At 36.0% G+C, this 20,942-nt stretch overlaps 3 protein-coding genes and 1 long non-coding RNA gene across 6 annotated transcripts; 2 read left to right on the plus strand and 2 right to left on the minus strand.

The window, feature by feature from the left end:
• The first annotated feature begins 1,593 nt into the window (after positions 1-1,593).
• Positions 1,594-5,596, plus strand: LOC130963547 (uncharacterized). Its single transcript, XM_057889650.1, has 2 exons — positions 1,594-2,185; positions 2,247-5,596. Exons 1-2 carry the CDS (start codon positions 1,594-1,596, stop codon positions 5,594-5,596), a joined length of 3,942 nt encoding a protein of 1,313 aa, XP_057745633.1.
• Positions 5,597-6,005: 409 nt separating this feature from the next.
• LOC130961029 (putative disease resistance RPP13-like protein 1) lies at positions 6,006-11,823 on the minus strand. Of its 3 annotated transcripts, XM_057886644.1 has the most exons (6): positions 8,154-11,823; positions 7,837-7,938; positions 7,545-7,641; positions 7,178-7,273; positions 6,698-6,799; positions 6,006-6,590 (listed from the first exon to the last, which is right to left on the minus strand). In XM_057886644.1, exon 1 carries the CDS (start codon positions 11,511-11,513, stop codon positions 8,175-8,177), a length of 3,339 nt encoding a protein of 1,112 aa, XP_057742627.1. In that variant the 5' UTR covers positions 11,514-11,823; the 3' UTR covers positions 6,006-6,590; positions 6,698-6,799; positions 7,178-7,273; positions 7,545-7,641; positions 7,837-7,938; positions 8,154-8,174. The 3 variants fall into 3 exon arrangements, with proteins under 3 accessions (XP_057742627.1, XP_057742628.1, XP_057742626.1); XM_057886645.1 differs by lacking the exon at positions 7,178-7,273 and having other exon boundaries at positions 7,545-7,638; XM_057886643.1 differs by lacking the exon at positions 7,178-7,273.
• Positions 11,824-12,457: 634 nt separating this feature from the next.
• On the minus strand, positions 12,458-19,514 carry LOC130961080 (hydroxyisourate hydrolase-like). Its single transcript, XM_057886750.1, has 13 exons — positions 19,218-19,514; positions 19,077-19,140; positions 18,518-18,573; positions 18,308-18,383; positions 18,141-18,212; positions 17,935-18,022; positions 17,431-17,689; positions 16,648-16,763; positions 15,700-15,920; positions 15,547-15,575; positions 15,367-15,454; positions 13,215-13,305; positions 12,458-12,882 (listed from the first exon to the last, which is right to left on the minus strand). Exons 1-13 carry the CDS (start codon positions 19,371-19,373, stop codon positions 12,648-12,650), a joined length of 1,551 nt encoding a protein of 516 aa, XP_057742733.1. The 5' UTR covers positions 19,374-19,514; the 3' UTR covers positions 12,458-12,647.
• LOC130961081 (uncharacterized) lies at positions 13,706-14,831 on the plus strand. The gene is made up of 2 exons (XR_009079355.1): positions 13,706-13,913; positions 14,123-14,831. It is a non-coding gene; the product is annotated as an uncharacterized LOC130961081 (long non-coding RNA).
• Positions 19,515-20,942: the final 1,428 nt, after the last annotated feature.

Here is a 20,942-nt window from a genome sequence, read left to right on the forward strand (position 1 = left end):
ATTCTATCTCAATAAATTGATAATACTAATGCTTAATATCAACCTATTGCACTATGGAGACTGAAGGGCAAGGAGCAACTCAGGGCATGGAAGATGGGAAAAATAAGGTAAAGGACAAAGAACCTTTCAAGGTCTCTTTTCGAGACAAAGTAGTAGGAGAAGTCTCGGCTAGTTTCTCTCACGGAGTGGACGCTCTTGATGAGGACAAAATGGCAACCATTATTGATGGAGAGATACCTAGTGTGGTTTTTTCGGAGGAAGCTAGAATGATCCTATCTGCTCCATACAAGGATGCCATTATCATTAAAGTCCTCGGCAAAACCTTTAGCTACTCCGCCATTACACATAAGTTAAGAGGAGTTTGGAGAACCAGAGGAGGATATGAAGTGTTAGATGTTGGTTTTGGATATTTTCTCATCAAGTTTGATTTGCGAGAGGATAGAGAGCGTGTGCTACTTGGAGGGCCATGGATGATCGCTGGTAATTATGTGGCGGTTAAGCCGTGGTGTTCGTCGTTCCGCCCATGTGAGGACACTTTTGGATCCACTCTAGTCTGGATCAGAGTCACAAGCCTTAACATATGGTATTATAGTGAGAAGGCTATCTTGAATATAGCTAGAACATTGGGGAAGCCGATCAAGGTTGACTTAGCCACCAAATCGGCTGAGCGCGGAAAGTATGCACGTGCATGCATTCAAATTGATCTGGGGCAGCCTGTGAAACGAAAAATCATGGTAGTTGGTTTTGAGTACAACATCGAATATGAAAATTTGCACCTCATTTGTGATAAATGCAATTGTTTTGGGCATGTGACTAGAGATTGTGGAGAGAAAGAAAAGCAGGTGGTTCGAGCACCACTAGAAAGCTTGAATGTATCACAAGAAGAAGACAGAGGAGCAGAAGTCGGAGAGAAGCCGGTAAACACCGCGGAAAGACCACCGGAGAAGGCGAAAATTCAGGAAGGGCCACCGGAGAAGGCAAAAATTCAGGAATTCAAATTTCAAAATAGTGAAACCGAAGATTCGCTGAATATGGCAAGTGAGAATTTTGTTGGTGGGACGTTGCATGCATCTTTGGAAGGAAATCATGCATTTAATGATGGGGGTTGGACTAAGGTCACAAAGAGTAAAACCAATAAAGGCCCAAAAGTGGGTTTTAATCTCAAAAGGCCCAATCTTGATAAAAAACTTTTGTGGGCTAATAAGGGGCCATCTTTGGGTAAGGATGAAGCCAAGAAAAATTCTCCAAAGCCCAAAGAAGTTACCACAGGGACTACTTCTTCCTCTAGCGGTGCTACGGGAGCAAAGAAAGGGGGCACTGTCTCACATGCTTTTACCCCGCTGATCAAGATTAATTACAAGAGGAGAAGACCTCCTTCACTTCAGAACTCACCGAATGAACCGGTTGGAGGGGTCAAGCATGGCGACGATCAGATGGAGGGTGGTGATATCCTGGAGGGAGGTACCAAGATGGGAGACAGAGGACCCTCAACGTGAGACGTTAGGGGTGACGTTCCATCATCAAGTCTGGTTTTTTATGGATAGTGATCCTATGAACTTGATTAGTTGGAACGTGAGAGGAGCCTCTAACAAGATGGCTCGCGTTCACTGTAAAGAACTGGTAAGAAAATTTAATCCAGCTTTTGTTATTCTTGTTGAAACACATGTTGCTTTTGGCTCTATGAAATTTTTTTGGGAACAATTGGGTTTCACTCCTGTGGGAATTGTGGAAGCTAGTGGACACAGAGGGGGTATATGGTTTTTATCCTCTGACGACACAACTAAGTGTAGAGTAATTGCTACTATGGAACAATGTTTATCTGTTGCTATAGAAATGGGTGGAAAGAATTGGGTGTGCAGCGCAGTTTACGGTAGCCCCCAGCCGGCGATTCGTGAAGATTTGTGGGAACATCTGTTGGCACTCGGAACTTCTATACAAGACCCGTGGTTGGTAACAGGGGACTTTAATGAAATTTTGCTTTCTCAGGAAGTGAAAGGGGGCCACTTTAATGTTAATCGAAGTAATTATTTCTCTCACATTTTGGATTCGTGTAATTTGTTTGATCTGACAACAGTGGGTAGGAGTTTTACTTGGTTCAGGAAGGTTCAGGGGAACAAGGAGGTAGCCAAGAAGTTGGACAGAGCTTGTAGCAATAGTAGTTGGAGAGTTATGTTTCCTGAAAGAGGTACTTAGTCGTTTGCATTCTGATCACTGCCCTTTACTCACAAGATGTCTTGGACTGCCAGTCAGGAAAGGCAGCAGACCGTTCAGGTTCCAAGCTGCATGGGCTACTCATCCATCCTATAAAAGTGTCGTCCATAAAGCCTGGATTGGCAACAACACACACATTCATGGCAAGCTTAGAAAGGTGCAAGAGGCTTCTCTGAAGTTCAATTCTCGTGTCTTTGGGAACATTTTTATTAAGAAAAGGTCTCTAGAAAGCAAGCTTAATGATCTCCAAAAAAGATTAGAACTTTGTGATGATGCAGTTGTCAAAGAAGAGGAACAAAGGTGCAGGGATGATTTTAATTCGGTCCTTCTTCAGGAAGAGATGCTCTGGTTCCAGAAATCTAGGGAGCAATGGGTCAGGTATGGTGATAAAAATACAAAATTTTTCCACCTGCAGACCATCATTAGAAGGAAAGCAAACAAAATTCATGGCCTTTTTGTGAGCGATGGATCTTGGTCTTCAGATCCGAATCTTCTTCAGCAAGAGGCACTAAGTTTTTATAAAGATCTTTTTTGCTCAACCGACCCGGTGGAGGTAAACTGTATGGGTGATTTTCCAAGACCTTCTCTTAGTAGTGAAGCTTGTGAGAGCCTAATTAAGCCAGTGTCGATGTTGGAGGTTAAATCTGCAGTGGACAGCATGAGCCCTTTCAAAGCTCCAGGGCCGGACGGATTCCAAGCATTCTTTTTTAAAGAATATTGGGATGTAGTGGGCCAAGATGTGTGGAGTCTGGTGTGTAGGGTGTTCCAAGGCGACACGATTAATCCTTCTATGCTTGAAACCCTTATTGTGCTCATTCCTAAGGTTGACTCCCCAAGCAGAATGAAGGACTTTCGACCAATCAGTCTCTGCAACGTCGTGTACAAGATAGTAACTAAGGTGCTGGTAACCCGTTTAAGACCCTACTTGGCTGATATTATATGCCCAAATCAAGGAGGCTTCATTCCTGGTAGAGGAGCTCCTGACAACATCATAGTAGCGCAAGAAGTCCTTCATTTCTTGAAGAGAACGAAATCAAAAAAGGGTGCTATTGCTTTTAAGATAGATCGAGAGAAGGCATATGACCGGGTCGATTGGAGGTTTTTAAACTACACTTTGAGTAGCTTTGGCTTTCCTGCCTCTACTAGAAGTCTTATTATGAATTGTATTCAGGCGTCATCTCTTTCGATATTATGGAATGGGAATAGGTTGGAGAGTTTTCAGCCTAATAGAGGGTTGCGACAAGGAGACCCCATGTCACCGTATTTGTTTGTTCTTTGTATGGAAATGCTAGCTTGCTATATATCTAATCAAGTGGAGTTGGGGGCTTGGGACCCGGTTGCTGTCTCTCGGGGAGGTCCACGAATCTCCCATCTCATATTTGCAGATGACCTTCTTCTTTTTGGTAAAGCAAGCAAGACACAAGTCCACCAGGTAATGCATTCTCTGAACTTATTCTGTAAGGCATCGGGCATGAAGGTGAATATAGATAAGTCCAAAGCTGTTTGTTCGAAGAGCGTGTCCAATACTCGTAGAAATGTCCTGGCTGGTGTATCTTCTATCAAATTTGCTAATGAGTTAGGCAAGTACTTGGGGGTCAACATCAACCATCCGCGGGCATCTCGAGCGGCTTGCCTGGAGGCGGTGGAGAAAATTAAAAGCAGACTGTCTAGCTGGAAGGGTCGGCTGCTTAATAGGGCCGGCAGATTATGTCTTATAAAATCTGTGGCAACGTCTCTACCTATATATCAAATGCAGGTCTCCCTCTTCCCCAAAAAAGTGTGTTCTAAGATTGATTCTGTTCTTCGTAATTTCTTGTGGAAAGGAAAGACAGATGAGCGGGGCTTAAACTTGTTGAATTGGGGTACTGTGATCACGCCCAAGAGGTATGGGGGCCTTGGTGTTCGCGACACTCAATGTGTTAATACTGCCCTCCTTGGTAAACTAGTTTGGCAACTCTTCCATGGTCAGAACAAATTATGGGTGCGCATTATGCTAGCTAAATATGTTCAAGGAAGCTTGGGGCTAGATCTTCAATGCCCTACGCAATCCTCGAGCATATGGCGCAACATCACAAAGACAGCTAGTAGGCTTAAACATGGCTATGTTTGGTGCATTGGTTCTTTAACTCAATCTTTCTGGTATCATCCTTGGAGACCGTCGGGGTCTTTAGCCCCAGAGATCCCTTTTGTGCATATTTCAGATACTGGTCTTTCCCTAGGTGACGTGTGGTCTGGGAGAGTTTGGAATTTGGACCATCTTTATACTGTGTTGCCTGAGACCCTAAAACTAGATATTACAGCTTACAACCCTATAGTGCAGGCAGGTTGTGATCCGAACTGGTGTTGGGGATCTAATGCCTCAAAGACTTACTCAACAAGGGATGGTTATGAATGGCTCCTTGAAAGAAAGGTTGCATGGGATACAAATGAGAATTGGTTATGGCTTTGGCGTTTAGGAATACCTGAGAAGGTCAAGGGGTTGATTTGGCTCATCTTGCATGGGGCCATCCCCACTGCCAGCCTTCGTTACCGAAGACGCTTAACAGCAACGGATCTTTGCCCCAGATGCAATGAAGTACCAGAATCTGTTGAACATTGCCTCAGACTTTGTAATAAAGTGAGCCCGATTTGGGAGAGCTTGAAGGTGGGAATGCAAACTTGGGATGTCGCCTTGGATTTTCAAAGTTGGCTTCGTATAAAACTTCGGACCAATGAAGAAATTTTTGCAGCAGGTCTTTGGTGGATTTGGAGGGATAGAAACAATGATATCTTTAATCAGAATGACATTTGGAGCAAGGAAAAAGTTCTCCAGCTTATCAGGCACTCTGCAGCCGAGTATGCTTCAATCAAGCGTTCTAATCAGGTGACACACAATCCCTCTTTATGTGATTCTTGGTGTCCTCCCCCAATCAATGTTGTTAAATTAAATTGCGATGCTAGTCTTTTGGACCAAGATCAACTGGCTGGTTTTGGGTGTGCTATTCGGGACAGTACGGGTAAATGGTTATTGGGTTGTTCAGCAAGCATTCCAATAGGAACTATTACTTGGTGTGAGATATTCGCAATTTGGAGGGGTCTTTGTTTAGCTTGGGAAAGTGGTCACGGGGAGGTAATTTGCGAAACAGATTGTCTAGAAGCTTATCTCTTGATTAAAAAGGATCCATACCAGATGCGGAGAGAATACACAGACCTTCTTTTGAAGATTTCTGAGATCCTTCAGCGTAATTGGGTGGTTCAAGTTCAATTGATTCAACGAACAGCGAATTCGGTAGCTGACCGTTTAGCTAAGACAGCGGCTAGGCATTCTCGTCCTTACACTGAATTTTTAATTCCTTGTAGTGTTATTGATCAGATCATTAGGAAGGAGATGATATCTCCATCCTAACTGTTCTTTGTTTCTTGTTTTATCAGACACCAAAAAAAAAAAACCTATTGCACTATGCTATTACACACGAAAAATGGAAGAGAAATGCTATAACACGACTAACCTATAAGGGTCATAACAGAATTACCTAACACAGCCTAATCCTTGCTTATTACTAACATACAAAAGTAGCAGCTACCACAACCTTTGCCCTGTGCACTTCATGTTTGTAATATAGTAACATTCTCAATACATCTTCATTTGTTCACACAAAACAAATAAAAATAAAAATAAAAAGGAGGAGACTGATTTTATGAAGTTATCTCAGGATTTGCAGAAAAAAATATGCAGATGACAGTTTTATTGATATTGTGAATGAAAGCTGTAATAGAGAAGATGAACATCACGATGTATCTTGGTTCAACCCCAAAGTGGGATCTACATCCAGTTTTCACCACAATAAATGGTAGAATTTTTTACTATAAACAAATTCAAGTTACAAATACCAATTCAAGCCAAATACAAATACAAATTTCTCACATCCTACCGCCTTTTTTCATAACAGAAATTGATTCTCACTTTCTAAGCTCTCTATTTCTGATAAATAGAATAACTCATATCAGCTATCCTTAAATAAAATGAAATGATGAAGACCTGAAAACACTTGAGAAAAATAAATATGATTGCACAATATCAATCAATTATAAAACTAAGGTTTTCCCTTCCCCTTTTTCTTTGAACGTTGCAAAGTTTGTACACTTTCTGCCTATTTTGACAGGCTGCTCCAACTGTATCCTTATCATTGATAGTGTTTCTTTTGCATTTTGATTGGTTTATTTGTCCTTGCAAATTCTGTTCTACATCATCCATTTCTTCTTTTGATTTTGTACAAGGATGATGTCTTCCATGCATTCTGCTTTCTCATTGATACAGAGACCGCGCCTTGTGAAATCATTCTTGCCCAGGTTCCTTTGCTCTCCAAATTGTGCTTACTCCAACTTGCTTCAGTATTTTTCTTGTTGCACCAAAACAAACATTAGAAACCAGACCATAAATGTTTACCATCACAAAGTTAGTTTCTCAATTCAACGGAAACTAAAACCAAGATAATAAATGGCATACCGAAACCAATGAGGGCCATGAGCAAGCAAGCAAGAGCAACACCAAGAAAGGTAATGAAAGGCCTTAGATTTGGGTGTGAGACAAGGCATGGTGCAAAAGTAACTGAAAGAAATAAGAATAAAAGAAGAAAAACCATTAACGACAAAGGCAAAGAATGGAAGGTACAGATTTCATCATTCTCAAGGGATGATCTTTGAATTTATAAAATTATAACATTCTAAACATTGCATTTGCACTTAGAATTAGAATAAAGCAAGTCTATGCTGTATGTAGTTTATATATAACATTATGGCCAAAATCCCTAATCTCTCACTCTGACATAAAAAAAAAAGAAAAAGAAAAAAAATTATGGCCATTTGTTTAAGCTTATAAGTCATGCCACTTGCTCAATACTTCTCACACATACTTATGGCCTAAACAACTACTTATGATAAAATAACAGTAACAACCATATAACACTACTTAAAACTAAAAACTTACTCTGACATGGCTCAGAATTCATTTCTTCCATTATATTGGAACCACCATATCAGCCATTCAGCCTTACTTGCTCCAAATAAACCATGTTTTACCATGCTATCATAAAAATAAAAACAAAAACACCCAACAACAACAATAATCTAAGAGTTTTGTGGAAAATTGGTAAAGGACACGATAAATTTAATCCCTGTGCTTATTTGTTTATGATCTCATTAAAATAGGCCACACCATGCACATGTGATGGTTGTACATATTTCAATGTAGCAAAAGCAAGATCCTTATTCACAACGGTTAAAAAGGTGTATGAGAAGGTATATTGTACAAGAAATGTTATGAGTCAAAAGAGTGATGCAGTGTAGGATTATACCTCTAAAAGTGGTCCAGCTTTCTACTATATATGCATAGCTCCTTGTCCATGTACTCAACCAGCAAAGAATTACTACATCCAAAACTTGAAAGATCTTCTGCATTAAGAAAATTGAAACAAATAACTCAATTATTCTACAAATCTTTCTTTAAGCATGCTCATTGAGTAGAGTGGTGATTAACAGTGTCAAAAGAGAAGATTCGGTTTTGTATTTACAAAATCTTTCTTAAAGCATGCTTAGTCCATTGATATTTTTTTGCCTTGTAGAACCAACATGATGAAAGAGCTTTACCTTCATGTGCTGCATTGCAGTACCATAATAGAACCCAATGAATGTGTTGAGGCTTGTCATTGTGAAAATCGTCTCACTTTTTTTTTCACCAAATGACATAATCTGCAATAACATCAGATGAAATTTGTTTTAAGTAATGAAACTTGATGAAAACAAGCTGAAGAAACAAAGTTGTGTCAAAAACCAAGATACTTAATTCATGCAACTTGTCAGTGCAGCGTTCTTATATTGTGGCTTGACCAAGTGGTAAATAAGATAAAGAATGATGATTCCTAAGGTTAAGAATGAAATATAGATGATAAAAGTTGATTCTGTACCTGTTTTAAGATGTTGAGTCATCATGAAATCCGTCTCCCATCAACGCAAATGTGGTTGAGGTGGGAAATAGTAGGCCAAATGCAGAGGTCCTTCCTCTTTATGCTTTCACCCAACAATGGACATTCACTGATGAAGAGAAACCTTAAAGAGGCAGGAAGCCTTTCCCCTGCTATGTTCTCCATCTTAGGGCAGCCTTCAATTGATAATCCTTCGAGGGACTGCGACTGTGGCACCACCTCAAGAGATCTCAAATTTTCACATCGTTTGATTGTGATAGATGTCAGATTTGGGAAAGCTTCCAACACCATGGATGTAAGTGAAACACAACTGTTTTCTATTGTTAATTTAACTAGTGACTCATGATGATGCTGTTGTTGCATTGGGAACTCCATATTCTTGCAATTCATGATCCCCAACTCTTTCAATGAAGGAGGCAAAGAATTCCCTGGAAATGATATGGCTGATGAGCAGTTTGAGATCCATAACCCTGTGATAGAGGTTGGTTGGGTTCGGGTCATGGCCCCAAAAACAGACTCCACAAGCTGGTTTCCTTCAATTGATAGTTGTTGCAGTGAAAGTGGTAGGTCCTGCATTCTTGCTTCCTGTTTGCCATATATTCTTAGTTCCCTTATGATGGAAGCTCTTGGCAGATAACAACCAAGCTGCTCACAGTCTTCAATGTATAGTGATTTCAAAGACGGAAGGAAAGCAGGCAAATCACCTCTTAACTTAGGACACTCCCATATGCTAAGTTGCTTAAGTTGAGGAAATGGTGCATCATCACATTCAAATGACTCCCATTCCTCCCACCAACGCATATGAGAAATAAACAGAGCTTTAAGGGATCTAAAGGGTGTCTGATGATGATGATGATGATGAGTTCTGTCACTCTTATAAAACTCAGCACCAATGATCTTTACCATATCAAATCCATCAAGCCTCAATTCCATTAGAGAGGGTAACTGTCCAAGAGAAGGAACCATCCAACAAGTCTTGCATCCCCTCAGCTCCAAGAAAGTCATGTTGTTGTAGAAAGAGTGCGCTACCCAATCCGGAAGCATCGTACCCCTGAACCCCTCGATCTTTAGCTTTTTTAGGCCTTTGTGAGGCCTTAATTTGTCAAGTACATCCTTTTCAACTTGGGAATCATCAATATCACTATCTTCACCTGATGACCACTTCAAAGATAAATCATTGAGATGTATCTTCTCATCCATCCTTGCATTCGAGGCTGCAACACTACTGATTACATTCTCTAATTTCTGGACATAAAATGTCCCATGAAGATTTGCTAGCTCTCCCAATTCTCCAATCCCATTCTCTTCATGCTTCCCCACAACATAGTCACTTAAAAACTGCAAATCTTTTAACTTGTTCATCCCCTTTGGCATATCTTCCAAATCAGTGCCATGAATATCAAGATGGCGCAAATTTCCAAGATCTTGCATGTTGGTGGGAAGTTTTTTAAGGTTACTGCAATCTCTCAACTTCAACGTTTGTAAATTGTACAAATTACTCAATGATTCAGGCAACATCATGACTGGTTGGCCAGAGAGATCCAAATAACGCAAATGGATCAATTCACCAATTGAATCATGTAACAAGTCTTCCTCATAACAAAAGAATTTAAATGACAAAACTCGCAAGCACTTTAATTGTTCTAGTAAGTGACTAGAATCAACTCTTTCATCTGGGAATGTTTCATATGCAATCAAACTGGTTTTCAACAATGTCCTTGCATGTTTTAAACTACTACATGCTTCCCATATCTTTGGGATTGAATCCTCGTCGATCAGATCATATGACAAATGACGAGTTTTGGCATCATGTTTGGCCGCATTCTTGAGTCCGAAGGCTCCAGAAAAGAACTTTCCACCATAGAATGTTGCTAAATCATGCATGAGATCATGCATCACAAATGAATTTTCATTAGAGTTAGCATGTTGAAAAAAGGATCTCAAAACCAAATCATCAAAATATCCATAACCAACTTCTTCTAAAGTGCTTCCACTTTTTGGTAGCTGCAAAAGACCCTCTGCCATCCACAATAGCATCAAATTATGTCTATCAAATTCAAAGTCCTTTGGATACAAAGAACAATAAACAAAACAACGTTTTAAATGTGAAGGAAGGTGGTAATAACTAATCCTCAATGCTGGAAGAACCCCGCATTTCTCCTCAGAAAATTCCCAAATTTCACTATTTAAAACATCATTCCAAACCTTTTCACTATCTTCCCCTCGCAATAACCCTCCAAGGGTTTGAGCTGCCAAAGGTAATCCTTTACATTTTTCTACAATTTTTCTACCAATTTCTACTAAATCTGAACAGTCTCGGGACTCAGCAGGGTCCCATGCACGATTTGCAAACACTAACCAGCACTCTTCTTCATCCAACAGACTCAAATTGTGAGCTTCATTATGTTTAGTTTTCACCATAGAAGCAACTGTATCAAGACGGCTTGTCGCAAGAATCTTCCCTCCTTCACTTCCACATTCAAAAGGAATCAGAAAACTTTCCCAACCCTCACGATTACTGCTCCATACATCGTCCAGAACAACCAAGAAGTTCTTCCCCACTAGCGCATTCTTCAAATGATTTTGAACTGTATCTAAATCATTTGAGTTACAAGGACTACAAGTTTTCTCTATCACGGCCTTTGTCACCATAAGAACATCAAATTCCTCCCCAACACAAACCCAAGCCTTGAAATGAAATTTTTGCTGCACTTTTTCATCATTATAAACCAATTTAGCCAAGGTAGTTTTTCCTATCCCACCCATGCCCACGATGGGAATCACAGACAGTTCACCATTGTTACTATCATCTAACAACAATTTCACTATGGTATCCCTCTCTTTGTCCCTGCCAACAAATATATCAGATTTTTTAACCAATGAGGTTGATGGAATCCTCCCGGACATATTCTTGGCTGCAATCTTTTCTAGACGAAGGATATCTTTGTGTTTTGCAATATCTTCTAGTCTAGCAATGATTTCTTCAATCCTAGTAACCATCTCCCTATCTTGCAAATTCAGAAAGCGAGACAGGAAGTTACCTGGTGGATCCTTCTGGGTGGCAGCTTTGGTGGCGACTTCATCCAGCAAGTCATCAGCATCATAGACAGCATCTTGGAGATTTTCAAGCCACCTCTTGACAGCAGGGTCAGTGATCTGTTTCTTCTCAGCATCATTCAGCACAGCTTCAACCACATTCAGAATGTTCTCCAGCCTTTGAAGCAGCTTCTGGTCAACCTTCTTTCCTTGCATCATGTTGATGATCTCAGGATCACACAGCCTGTCAAAAAGAACACTGAGAAAAGAAGAGAGAAAAGCTCCTCCAACAAGTTCAGCAGCCATGCTCACAAGAGCAAGAAAGTGAGAAAGGTAAGGAAAGGAAAGGGAAGCGATTTCTGTTTGCACTCCAAACTCAGAATTCTCTCACAAAGACAGAGAGTATGGAAGTGGTAGCAGTTAAGTGAAGTATTATTGTGATGTGTTGCAGGCTGAGATTATTATAATTAACCAATAATAATTTATGTTGCCTTCATATGCTTTTTTGGCCTTTGGTCTTCATGACAAAGTTCATGTGAAGCTTCTTGTTGTCTTTCTCCAAAGTCTGTGAGATGCTTTCGGTGCCTTTGGTCTTCAACTTTCATTTTTTAAATGTCCTGTACAAAGGATCATTAGGTGGAAAATGTTTAACAATATCCACTTGTACATTTATTTACCAATCCACCTACCATTAGCGCTTCTCTATACCATAAAAAATTGTTCACCTCTCTTTTTATTAGCAGATAAAATATAGTGCGAATCCACTAGTATTTTGTCACATACTACAATGCATGCATCTGCTACCTTTTTAAAAAAAAAAAAACTTCAACATAAAACTGATTATATATTATATATTACTGTTGACTCAGTTAACCATTTTATCTTTGCTAAACAGCAGCATAAGAAAAGAAAAAAGACAAAAAAAGAACATAGCCTTGGAAGCCAAATAACACTGCACCACCACTAGAAGTGGGGCATCTGGTTCAATGATTTTGATTAATTTTGGTCTCCAACATTTTCATATTTATCAAGTTATTACAGGCACATTCAATGTTATCTTACCCTTTAGCAGAGAGTTTAATATGTTTTATTAAATGGTTTGGTTTATGAATTTTCAACTTTGGATTTAGAACACTGGTGAAGGAACAAAAGAACCTTGTATATGTAAGATTCCATTTCTAATTATGTGTCATATTTATAAGATAAAGAACATAAATATAACGATAAAAATTTACGCGACCAATAACAACTTTAAATATTATTCTTCTGCTTTTATCATTATATTTTTTTGGTGACAGCTTTAATCAGTATTTGACAACAACATTTGTGATACAATGTAGAAATGAAAAATTATTATACTAAAGGTTTCTACTTCTCCAATACATTCCCACATTAAGCTCTAGTGCTAAAAAATTAAACAACCTACTCATCAAAGAAGTGTCAAATAGAAATATGAGAAGGATCCTTTACAAGCTTCATAGCTCCAACTATAGAAGTGCTTCTTCTACCTCTCAAGAACCAATTAAACCATTTTGCAGAGAGTTTTGGATATCTCTTCAATTCCGGATCATTTCTATCGACGTAATATAGGCCATAACTTACTTTGTAACCATCCAATAACTCAAATAAATCTAAAAAGGACCATGCAAAATACCCCCTTGTATTTGATCCATTTCTGCAAGTTAAAAAGAAGTTGATGAAATGGAAAATTAGGAAACACAAGAAGTGTATACATGGGTTTTATTAATAGATTCCATTTTTGGAACTAATTTTATTTGATATATGTTGAATTAATAAAACATCTAGAGAGGAGGGGGGGGAGAAGGGCGGCTAGAGACTTATTTTATAAATCCATCCAAATGCAAAATAGCTTTTACTTATGTTCAAAAAGAATATTTTTTAAAATTTCCATAAATCAGTTCTGAAAAAAAGAAAATAATCAAAATATCAACTCTAGTATTTCTTCAAAAGCACAAAGATGAAAGAATCTAGATGCACTTTCCATACCTCAAGGCATCAAGTGTGGCACCAATATATCCATGCAAGTATTTGACCCTTGACTCATCTTGTAATGATGCATTGCTTGGTGTTCTTTGACCTATCCACATGATAATGCAAAGTTGCAAACCAAATCTTTATCGGTAACTATACAGTATTATAAAATGCATGCATTTCAACCTAAACTTAGCATATCATGCACTAGAATTTTTAAGTAATTTAAATCTTAACATAAATTTCTACTAAATCTATACTGTTGAATTAAGAAATTAACTAACATAATTAATGATGACAAATATTAATTTTATTGGACTAATTACCCAATTAGTTTTGATCATTTTGTTTAAATTATGCAGGCCAAAACTCAATGTAGCAACAACCCAATTTGGAACAAGCTAATCTGTTTTTGTGGGCAACACTTTCAAACAAAGCCCAAATGAAAATAACAAAGAAATCAAATGGGCTGAGAGAAAAGTGAAGAAATCCAAGCCCAAGGCATTTCTCTCATGCTGATCCCTCCAAGTTGCTACCTACAAAGCCAACGTCCATTTTCTCATTTCGGTCAGAACTCAGAGAAGAGAGAGAGAGAGCTTCATCCTAAGTCATTCAGTCACTCACTAAGGAAGAAAGAAAGAGAAAGGATAAGCAAAAAAGGCTGAGGTCTAATCACCCACATCAAACCATATCAAGCTAAGTCAAAAGCTAAAGGTGATTCATTTCCTTATGCACGCATTTTACTTTCTTCTCTTTTTCCCCGACTCTCTGCCAATCCAATTTGGGAAACATGGAAAAGGTGACCTCTGATAAACACTGTTGTGAATCAAAGGTTAAGATTGTTTCTTGGAAACAAAGTAGTAGCTCAAGGGTTCAGATCTGGGTTTACTATTGAAAATATTTTTTTTCTTTACTATTCTTAGGCATTCAGGCAAGAAAAAGGGATTTGTTTCATTTTCCCATTTTGGGGATTAATAGAAGAATGTGAAAGGGTAAGTTGGTGAAGTACACAGCTCGATGAGTTGACTTAAAAGAGAACATCTCAACAACATGCAATGAGGTACAAAAGAAAATTGTTTTATGCTTCTGAAGGCAAGGAGAGAGAACCAGGGTTTGAGGTTTTTGTTCTATGAAGTTTTCTCTAAAGAAGTTCATCAACGTGGACGATGCTCTCTAGTAAAAGAAGCATTCTGCCAGAATGAAGAACTAAATCAGAAGAAAGTGAATCTGGTTCTACCTATAGCAACTAAGGTTGTTGAAGCATCAATCTCCTTTATGTTTTATAGATTGTAATTTAATTTTCAATGTATATCTTTTTGCAATTTCTTGAGTGGTAAAAGGATGAAAGAAAGAGTATATGAAAAAGCAAAGAGTGATAAAAGGTTGAGTGATGCACTTCAATGAAAAATCTAGAGTGATTTCAAATTTCTTTAGGATGTTTCCATTGTCTTGTATCCAATTCCTGTGAAGTACCTCTTTCTTAGTTGGGTTAGCACTAAGAGTGAAGAGTTAGGTATTAGCATAGTCAAGTTAGGTTAGAACTTGAAAGGGAAAGAATTGTGCCAATCATGTGGAATTGGTGTATGTAATACTTTAACTATAATGAAAATTCCACCACTGTTGTGATGAAAATTGGATGTAGGTTGCATTGCACAAGACAATTGAACCAGGATACATGATGGTGTCAGCTTCTCTCTTCTCTTCTCTATTCTGTTTTCTGATATTCATGAGATCAAAAACAAATTGTCTCATAAATTTTTCACTGCTAACTTCAAACAGATTCAAATTGAAAGTTTGTAATTAAAGGGTTATTTCATTAAAAAAAAGGACATAGATTCAATCCTCTTCCTCTAAGCCTTCTACAACCTTCATATACCACTAAAGTATCTTGATCTATATCATACACCAAGCAGTTAAATTTAGTGCAATTAGTGATTCATTTCGTTAGTTCACCAAACCCATCTTCAACAAATCCTCCAAGGATTCAGTAATTCAGTCATAATTTCCATAGAACTTAAGATGCTCACTTATCAGGATGATGAGACAACACATATTTTTTTATCGGAGTAGGTATGTGAATAATCTTCTATGTACATCTAATGGTCATCTATGATTTCTTATTCAAAAATACAGAACTATCAGAAATGCCAAAGTGAAAGGGATTTACCATTTTCATATATGAATATAGGAAGATTGCCATAACGGAGCTTGAATTTATTCAATTCTTCCTGTAAACCCCACGGTGCGACAGGGTACTGATTCAGTCAAAGCATTCAAAGCCACGTTAGTTGTACAGTAAAGTGATGTAACTGGTAAAAAAAAATGAAAAAGGAAAGAAAAGAATCACCTCTTCATTTGAAAATGGATTCAGTCCAGCTGCCAAAACCAAGAAAGTACTCATTATTCATAAATGAACGGTACACATAGCTGTGGACATGAATGAAAACTATCAAATAATGTTAAGAGAATTGAAAGTTCAACTAGTTGGAAATTTCATTACAGATTAGTTTTGCAGCTATATCTGCTGTGTAATCTCTCAGATTGTTCTTCAGTGCTTCACTATTATCTGTGATATTAGCATTGCTGTAGTGAATTAAACCTATGAAATCACATGAACCCTTAACCAGTTCGGATTCGCGATTTGTGAAGGATGGAATTCTTGCACCAGCAGTTTCTCTCATGGAAATGGGATAGTCTCCATGCAAAAATGGCTCCATAATCCTGCAATAGAGCAGGGAAATAAGAGTACAATATCTTAACTTATATAATAACCAGCACAGAAACTTGACATAAAAGTTCCTTGAGAATATTTTCCCCAAAAGGAAGCTCTCAAATGTGTTAATAACTTGAGATCAAATAAAAATAGTATCATGTTCAATGGAATAAAGCAAACTTTAGGCCTAGTGGTCGATAAGCTATATTTTGTAAGTCTCTCAGAACAAATACTGAGATAGAGAGTAGACAAAATAGTTATGTCTCCATCTCCATTGTCCCCAATTTCCGGATGGACAAGAAAAAGATAGCTTGTGCAAAGTATCTTGCGTTACACAAGGTCCGGAAAAGGGTCATACTTAAAGAGTGTAATGTAGGCTGTCATAACCTAATACAAGCATTAGTAACTGACTCTACAGCTTGAATTTGTGACCTTTAGCTCACACAGAGACAACTCATCTCCAAGACTCTCTTTTTTCGGATGGACAAAAATTAGTCAATTTTTTTTTCTGCATAAGTTATTTATTTTTGTATCTATATCCTTCAAACAAATTGTATTTTATGTTTCTGTATTTCTGCCCAAAAACACTACTGAGAATAAAAAGGTTAAACATGAATTGTAACTTCATTGATACACTCATATTATGTATATATGTTAACTTGTCTTAAGAAGAAAAACTATGAAAATAAAAGCAAAAGAGAAGTGAATTGAACTAGTGTGGTGTTTGTATCTAACCAACCAACAGTAAAATCTCGATATCTTTCAGTTGCTGTTCTGTCTTTTTCTGTATTTGTATGAGGGAAAAGCCCAAATATGTAGATAGTGATGCCAACAAATCCATGTTGTTTGTCCTGCAAATTCAAACATGTATCTCTGGAATCACATTCTTTTGCAACCAGGTCAACAATTTTCAGCAAGGAGACTAAATTCAATATAAATAGATTGAGGGTCAGAATAATCTTTTCTTGTATATGAGTTGAAGTTCTTGGCATTTAACCACATACAGAAATTAGTAAGGAATAGCACATAAATAATATAATAAAGATTATATATGTTATTTTGGAGGCCTTATAGTTTCACTTGATTTTCACTTGGTTTCCTTAGTTTGAAAGTTTGTATTTAAGTTCCTATATTGTATTGGATTATAAATGCTTGTTTTCTTCTGAAAGTTAATGTACAATATAAGGACTTGCTACAAACTTTACAACTAGAAGAACCTAACTGAAAAATGTTAGTATAGTAACTAGACTTAGTTAGAACTGTCTAAATTATAATGATTTGATCGAATTTAAAATATATATATATATATATATATATATATATATATATATATATATATATATATATATATGAACTTTATTACAAACTTTTAAGCTATAGTAACAAATTAAAAATTAAGTGAAATTATAGAGACTTCCAAACTAATTTTAGAAAAAAAAAATACAATGTAAGATTTGAAGTAAAATATACACTCTTTTTCTGTGGAAAAATTAAAGGTCTGGTATTATAGTATTATACCTTATATTTTGTCCTATACAATCTTACAGCTGAAGAATGTGCTAACAAAATGTGATGAACTACCAAGTAAGGCTCAGTTGTTGAGTTTCCCCTGATGCTTTTGTTAACACAAAATGGAGGAGAACAATGCTGGGGTGGTACGATTGCTTGATCATAACCACCTAGAGCAATCATATTTGGCTCATTCACAGTGATCCAATACAATACTCTATCACCGAACTCTCTAAAACACACATCTGCATAATTTGTGAAGTCGCTTCTGCATTCACACACACCAAGTAATTTATCCATTAGTTTTTTTTTTTTTTATGCATAGTGTTTGCTAAATCACATATGAATGTGAAAGGCCTGTTATCATATGAAGAAGCTAAGCAAGATGATAATAACAATAAGGAAAATAAAGTGAACTAGAGGATTTACATCCTTTTGCATAAAGTAATTAATTCAGTATAAGTTTCATGAACTAATGCTAACAACATTACAGTGCAAGAGATCAAGAAATACATCATTTGAGGACTAATCCATCCTCCATATTCATCTTCAATTGCCTGTGGAAAATCAAAGTTGTTTAGTGTCACATGTGGTTGGATTCCTGCTCAAGGCACAAAATGGATAAATCAGTTTAAGAATCAGAACTGATTGCGACTTTGTTCTGTTCTGGAAGTAATTTTCAAAGTATAGTTCCACAAATTAAGAAATTCATATGAAACCATTGCTGATCAGTTCATTGATAAGATTGTTGTAGAACTCTAATGCCTTGGGATTGATAGGTCCTCTACCATCTGAGAACAAAGAAAATCACAACTTTCAAATGCATTCAGAAAAGCCTTTAATGAAGAAAGAAATAAAAATGTACACAAGTTTGAGTATTATATACTTGGAATCAATCTTGACCAAGAAATGGAGAATCTATAGGCTTCAAGGCCTGTTTCCACCATCAGCTTCACATCTTCCTGCATTATATGTTCCCAAAGAAACAATTAAAATGTTAAAACCTTTTTCAGGACTTTCAACAAACAGGTGAACTACAAGGTATGCATTATTGGGCAAAGGAATAAAAATTGAAGCTAGGGCCATGTCTATTCACCTTATATTTATGGTATCCATCACAGGCTACATCTCCATTTTCTTCATGCATATCACCTGTGAATTACAATTTGAGAGGAATGTATGTGTGCATAATTAAACAATAGATATAACTAAACCATTTTTTGGTACTAAGAACCTAAAATGTAAAAATCATAAGGACTAATGATTAAACTGTTTTTATATGATAAAATTACTAAAAAAGGTATAAAATGATATTCGCACTTATATAATATTTGATAACTAGAATCAATTTGACCAAAGCTCAACTAGCTTGTATTATGCAAAGAGAAAGGTTAGGTGAATCCATAAAAGTATGTTAATATTTTTATGCTAATATGTTTTGCTTCTGCATGCTTTTGAACCTGTGCTTTTCTATATCCTTAATAATATTGAAAAAAGTTTAATTTCTTTAACTTTTCAAACAAAACTCTAGAAAACTGAAAATAAACCTATGGAAATACATTGAAACTAGAAAGTATTACTTTTTTTAATTTAACACAAAAAAAAATTAAGAAAACAAACTCATGAAAAAGACAAAATGGAATAGGAATACCAACCATCATGGGCAAAGGTATCCCAAACACTAGGTGTTCTTCCATCTTCATTAGCAGCTCCTTCCCACTATATACATATATATTCTTATAAAAACAATCATATATTACATTATTTATGTATATATGAAGAAATTAAAGATGAACCTGATATGCAGTTGTCCCAGAACCAAAGACAAAATCAAGTGGGAAGTCATTTATGCTGTATTCATCAACACTAAGAACTACTCTCAGTGGCAAATTCAGAAGTAAGAGAATGAGATTCAAAGCAAGGTTGAAGGATGCTTTGGATTTGGATTCCATCAACTATGCTTGTGTTTGTCTGCTATGTTAGAACCTGTTATACTATTTCTTCATTCATTTCATGAAAGCACTCAAATGTGGTTTCAGTAACAAGATAAGTTCATCAGTCACCAAATATATTTGTGTGGACTAAATGTGTCTAAAATCTAAATATAAATAATTTGTATTTAAATATATTGATTTATGAATTACACTAAAATAATCAAGTGATGATGACACTTATTATGCAAAAGGATGTAGCAGTTTAGGATCAAATGCTGGCCGGCATCCTTGCTATATTATATATCCACTGGTATTGGAATGAGAACCGGGCAGTAAATTAAGTAAATTAATGATAGTATATAATAAATATTAAAAATTGCTATTTTTGTAAATTAAATTAAATATGTTTAAATTAAAGTTAAATTTAAAAGGTGTTTTGTTTAAAATAATTTGTAGGACAAAAGATTTGGATGTTGAATTCTAGAACGTAACTTTCAACAGGATATTCCTAAAATTATTAGTATTTTATTAATAACTATATATGTAGATTAAAACTAAATTATAAAATAAATATAATTTGGTTTGGATTTTTTTTGGTTTAAAATTGGTTTTTTTTAATGGCGTCGTTTTAATAATTATATATATGTAATTACTTTAATGTTTATATATAAGCTAATTTATATCAGAATTATTACTTTATATTTGGATGGTAAATAGTTTTGAAATAATTTATTTTGCTTAAGTTTTATGAGAAACATTATTGTATATATGGTAAAGTTATTAAAGTGGGTATGAAATTATATTTTGCATTATTTGATATGTAATATTGAGGTTAGTTTAATAAAAAATAATTTCAAATAAAAAATAATAATAACTTATTTAATTCAGTATTTATACCAATAAATGAGATTATCGTTATATAAATTATTTCATTTAAAATAGTTTAATTTGTGATTATAGTTAATATATATTATCTCTGTTCTACCGCGCTCCACCCCTTCAGCCGGGTCAGCCCCTCCAGTCGTGCTCCCTGTCTTCCTGTGTGCTCACTACTCAATTTGCTCTCTTTTAGATTTTTTTAACTGTTATTGTTGTTAGTTAATTTGTAAACTCTAATTTTTCATTACTGTGTGGTTTAAGATTGTGAATAATCTTAAATAATTGTTGTCCATTAATCTATGAACTGTGATTTTTCATTACTTTGTGGTTTAGGATTATGAATAATCTTGAATAGTTGTTGTTAGTTAATATGTGAAGTGTGATTTTTCATTATTGTGTTGGTTAGGATTGTGAATAATATTGAATAATTGTTGTTAGTTAATCTGTAAACTGTGATTTTTCATAATTGTGTGGTGTAGGATTGTGAATAATCTTAAATAGTTTATCATATGGCATTTTATGGTTTTTTTTTTAATTTGACTTTTGAGTTTGTATTTTGAAAAAGATCATAATATTGTGGTTTAAGTAATATTTTTACTTTTGATGATATTTTAAAATTTATATTAGATTATAATTATGTTTTACTCTGTGTATTTATATTTTATGTATTATTTTATTAAAAAACAGTTTTTTTGGTTGAACTACAAG

Source organism: Arachis stenosperma, chromosome 2 (genome assembly GCF_014773155.1).
Source record: "Arachis stenosperma cultivar V10309 chromosome 2, arast.V10309.gnm1.PFL2, whole genome shotgun sequence".
NCBI classification, from domain to species: Eukaryota; Viridiplantae; Streptophyta; class Magnoliopsida; order Fabales; family Fabaceae; genus Arachis; species Arachis stenosperma.

Coding starts and splice junctions, on each gene's coding strand:
- LOC130963547 (XM_057889650.1), top strand. CDS start 1,594: ATGGCTCGCGTTCACTGTAAAGAACTGGTAAGAAAATTTAATCCAGCT. Junction 2,186..2,246: donor AGTTATGTTTCCTGAAAGAG/GTACTTAGTCGT, acceptor TTGGACTGCCAG/TCAGGAAAGGCAGCAGACCG.
- LOC130961029 (XM_057886645.1), bottom strand. CDS start 11,513: ATGGCTGCTGAACTTGTTGGAGGAGCTTTTCTCTCTTCTTTTCTCAGT.
- LOC130961080 (XM_057886750.1), bottom strand. CDS start 19,373: ATGGAATCCAAATCCAAAGCATCCTTCAACCTTGCTTTGAATCTCATT. Junction 18,023..18,140: donor CAATGAACTGATCAGCAATG/GTTTCATATGAA, acceptor TGCCTTGAGCAG/GAATCCAACCACATGTGACA. Junction 15,576..15,699: donor TATAGCTGCAAAACTAATCT/GTAATGAAATTT, acceptor TGGTTTTGGCAG/CTGGACTGAATCCATTTTCA.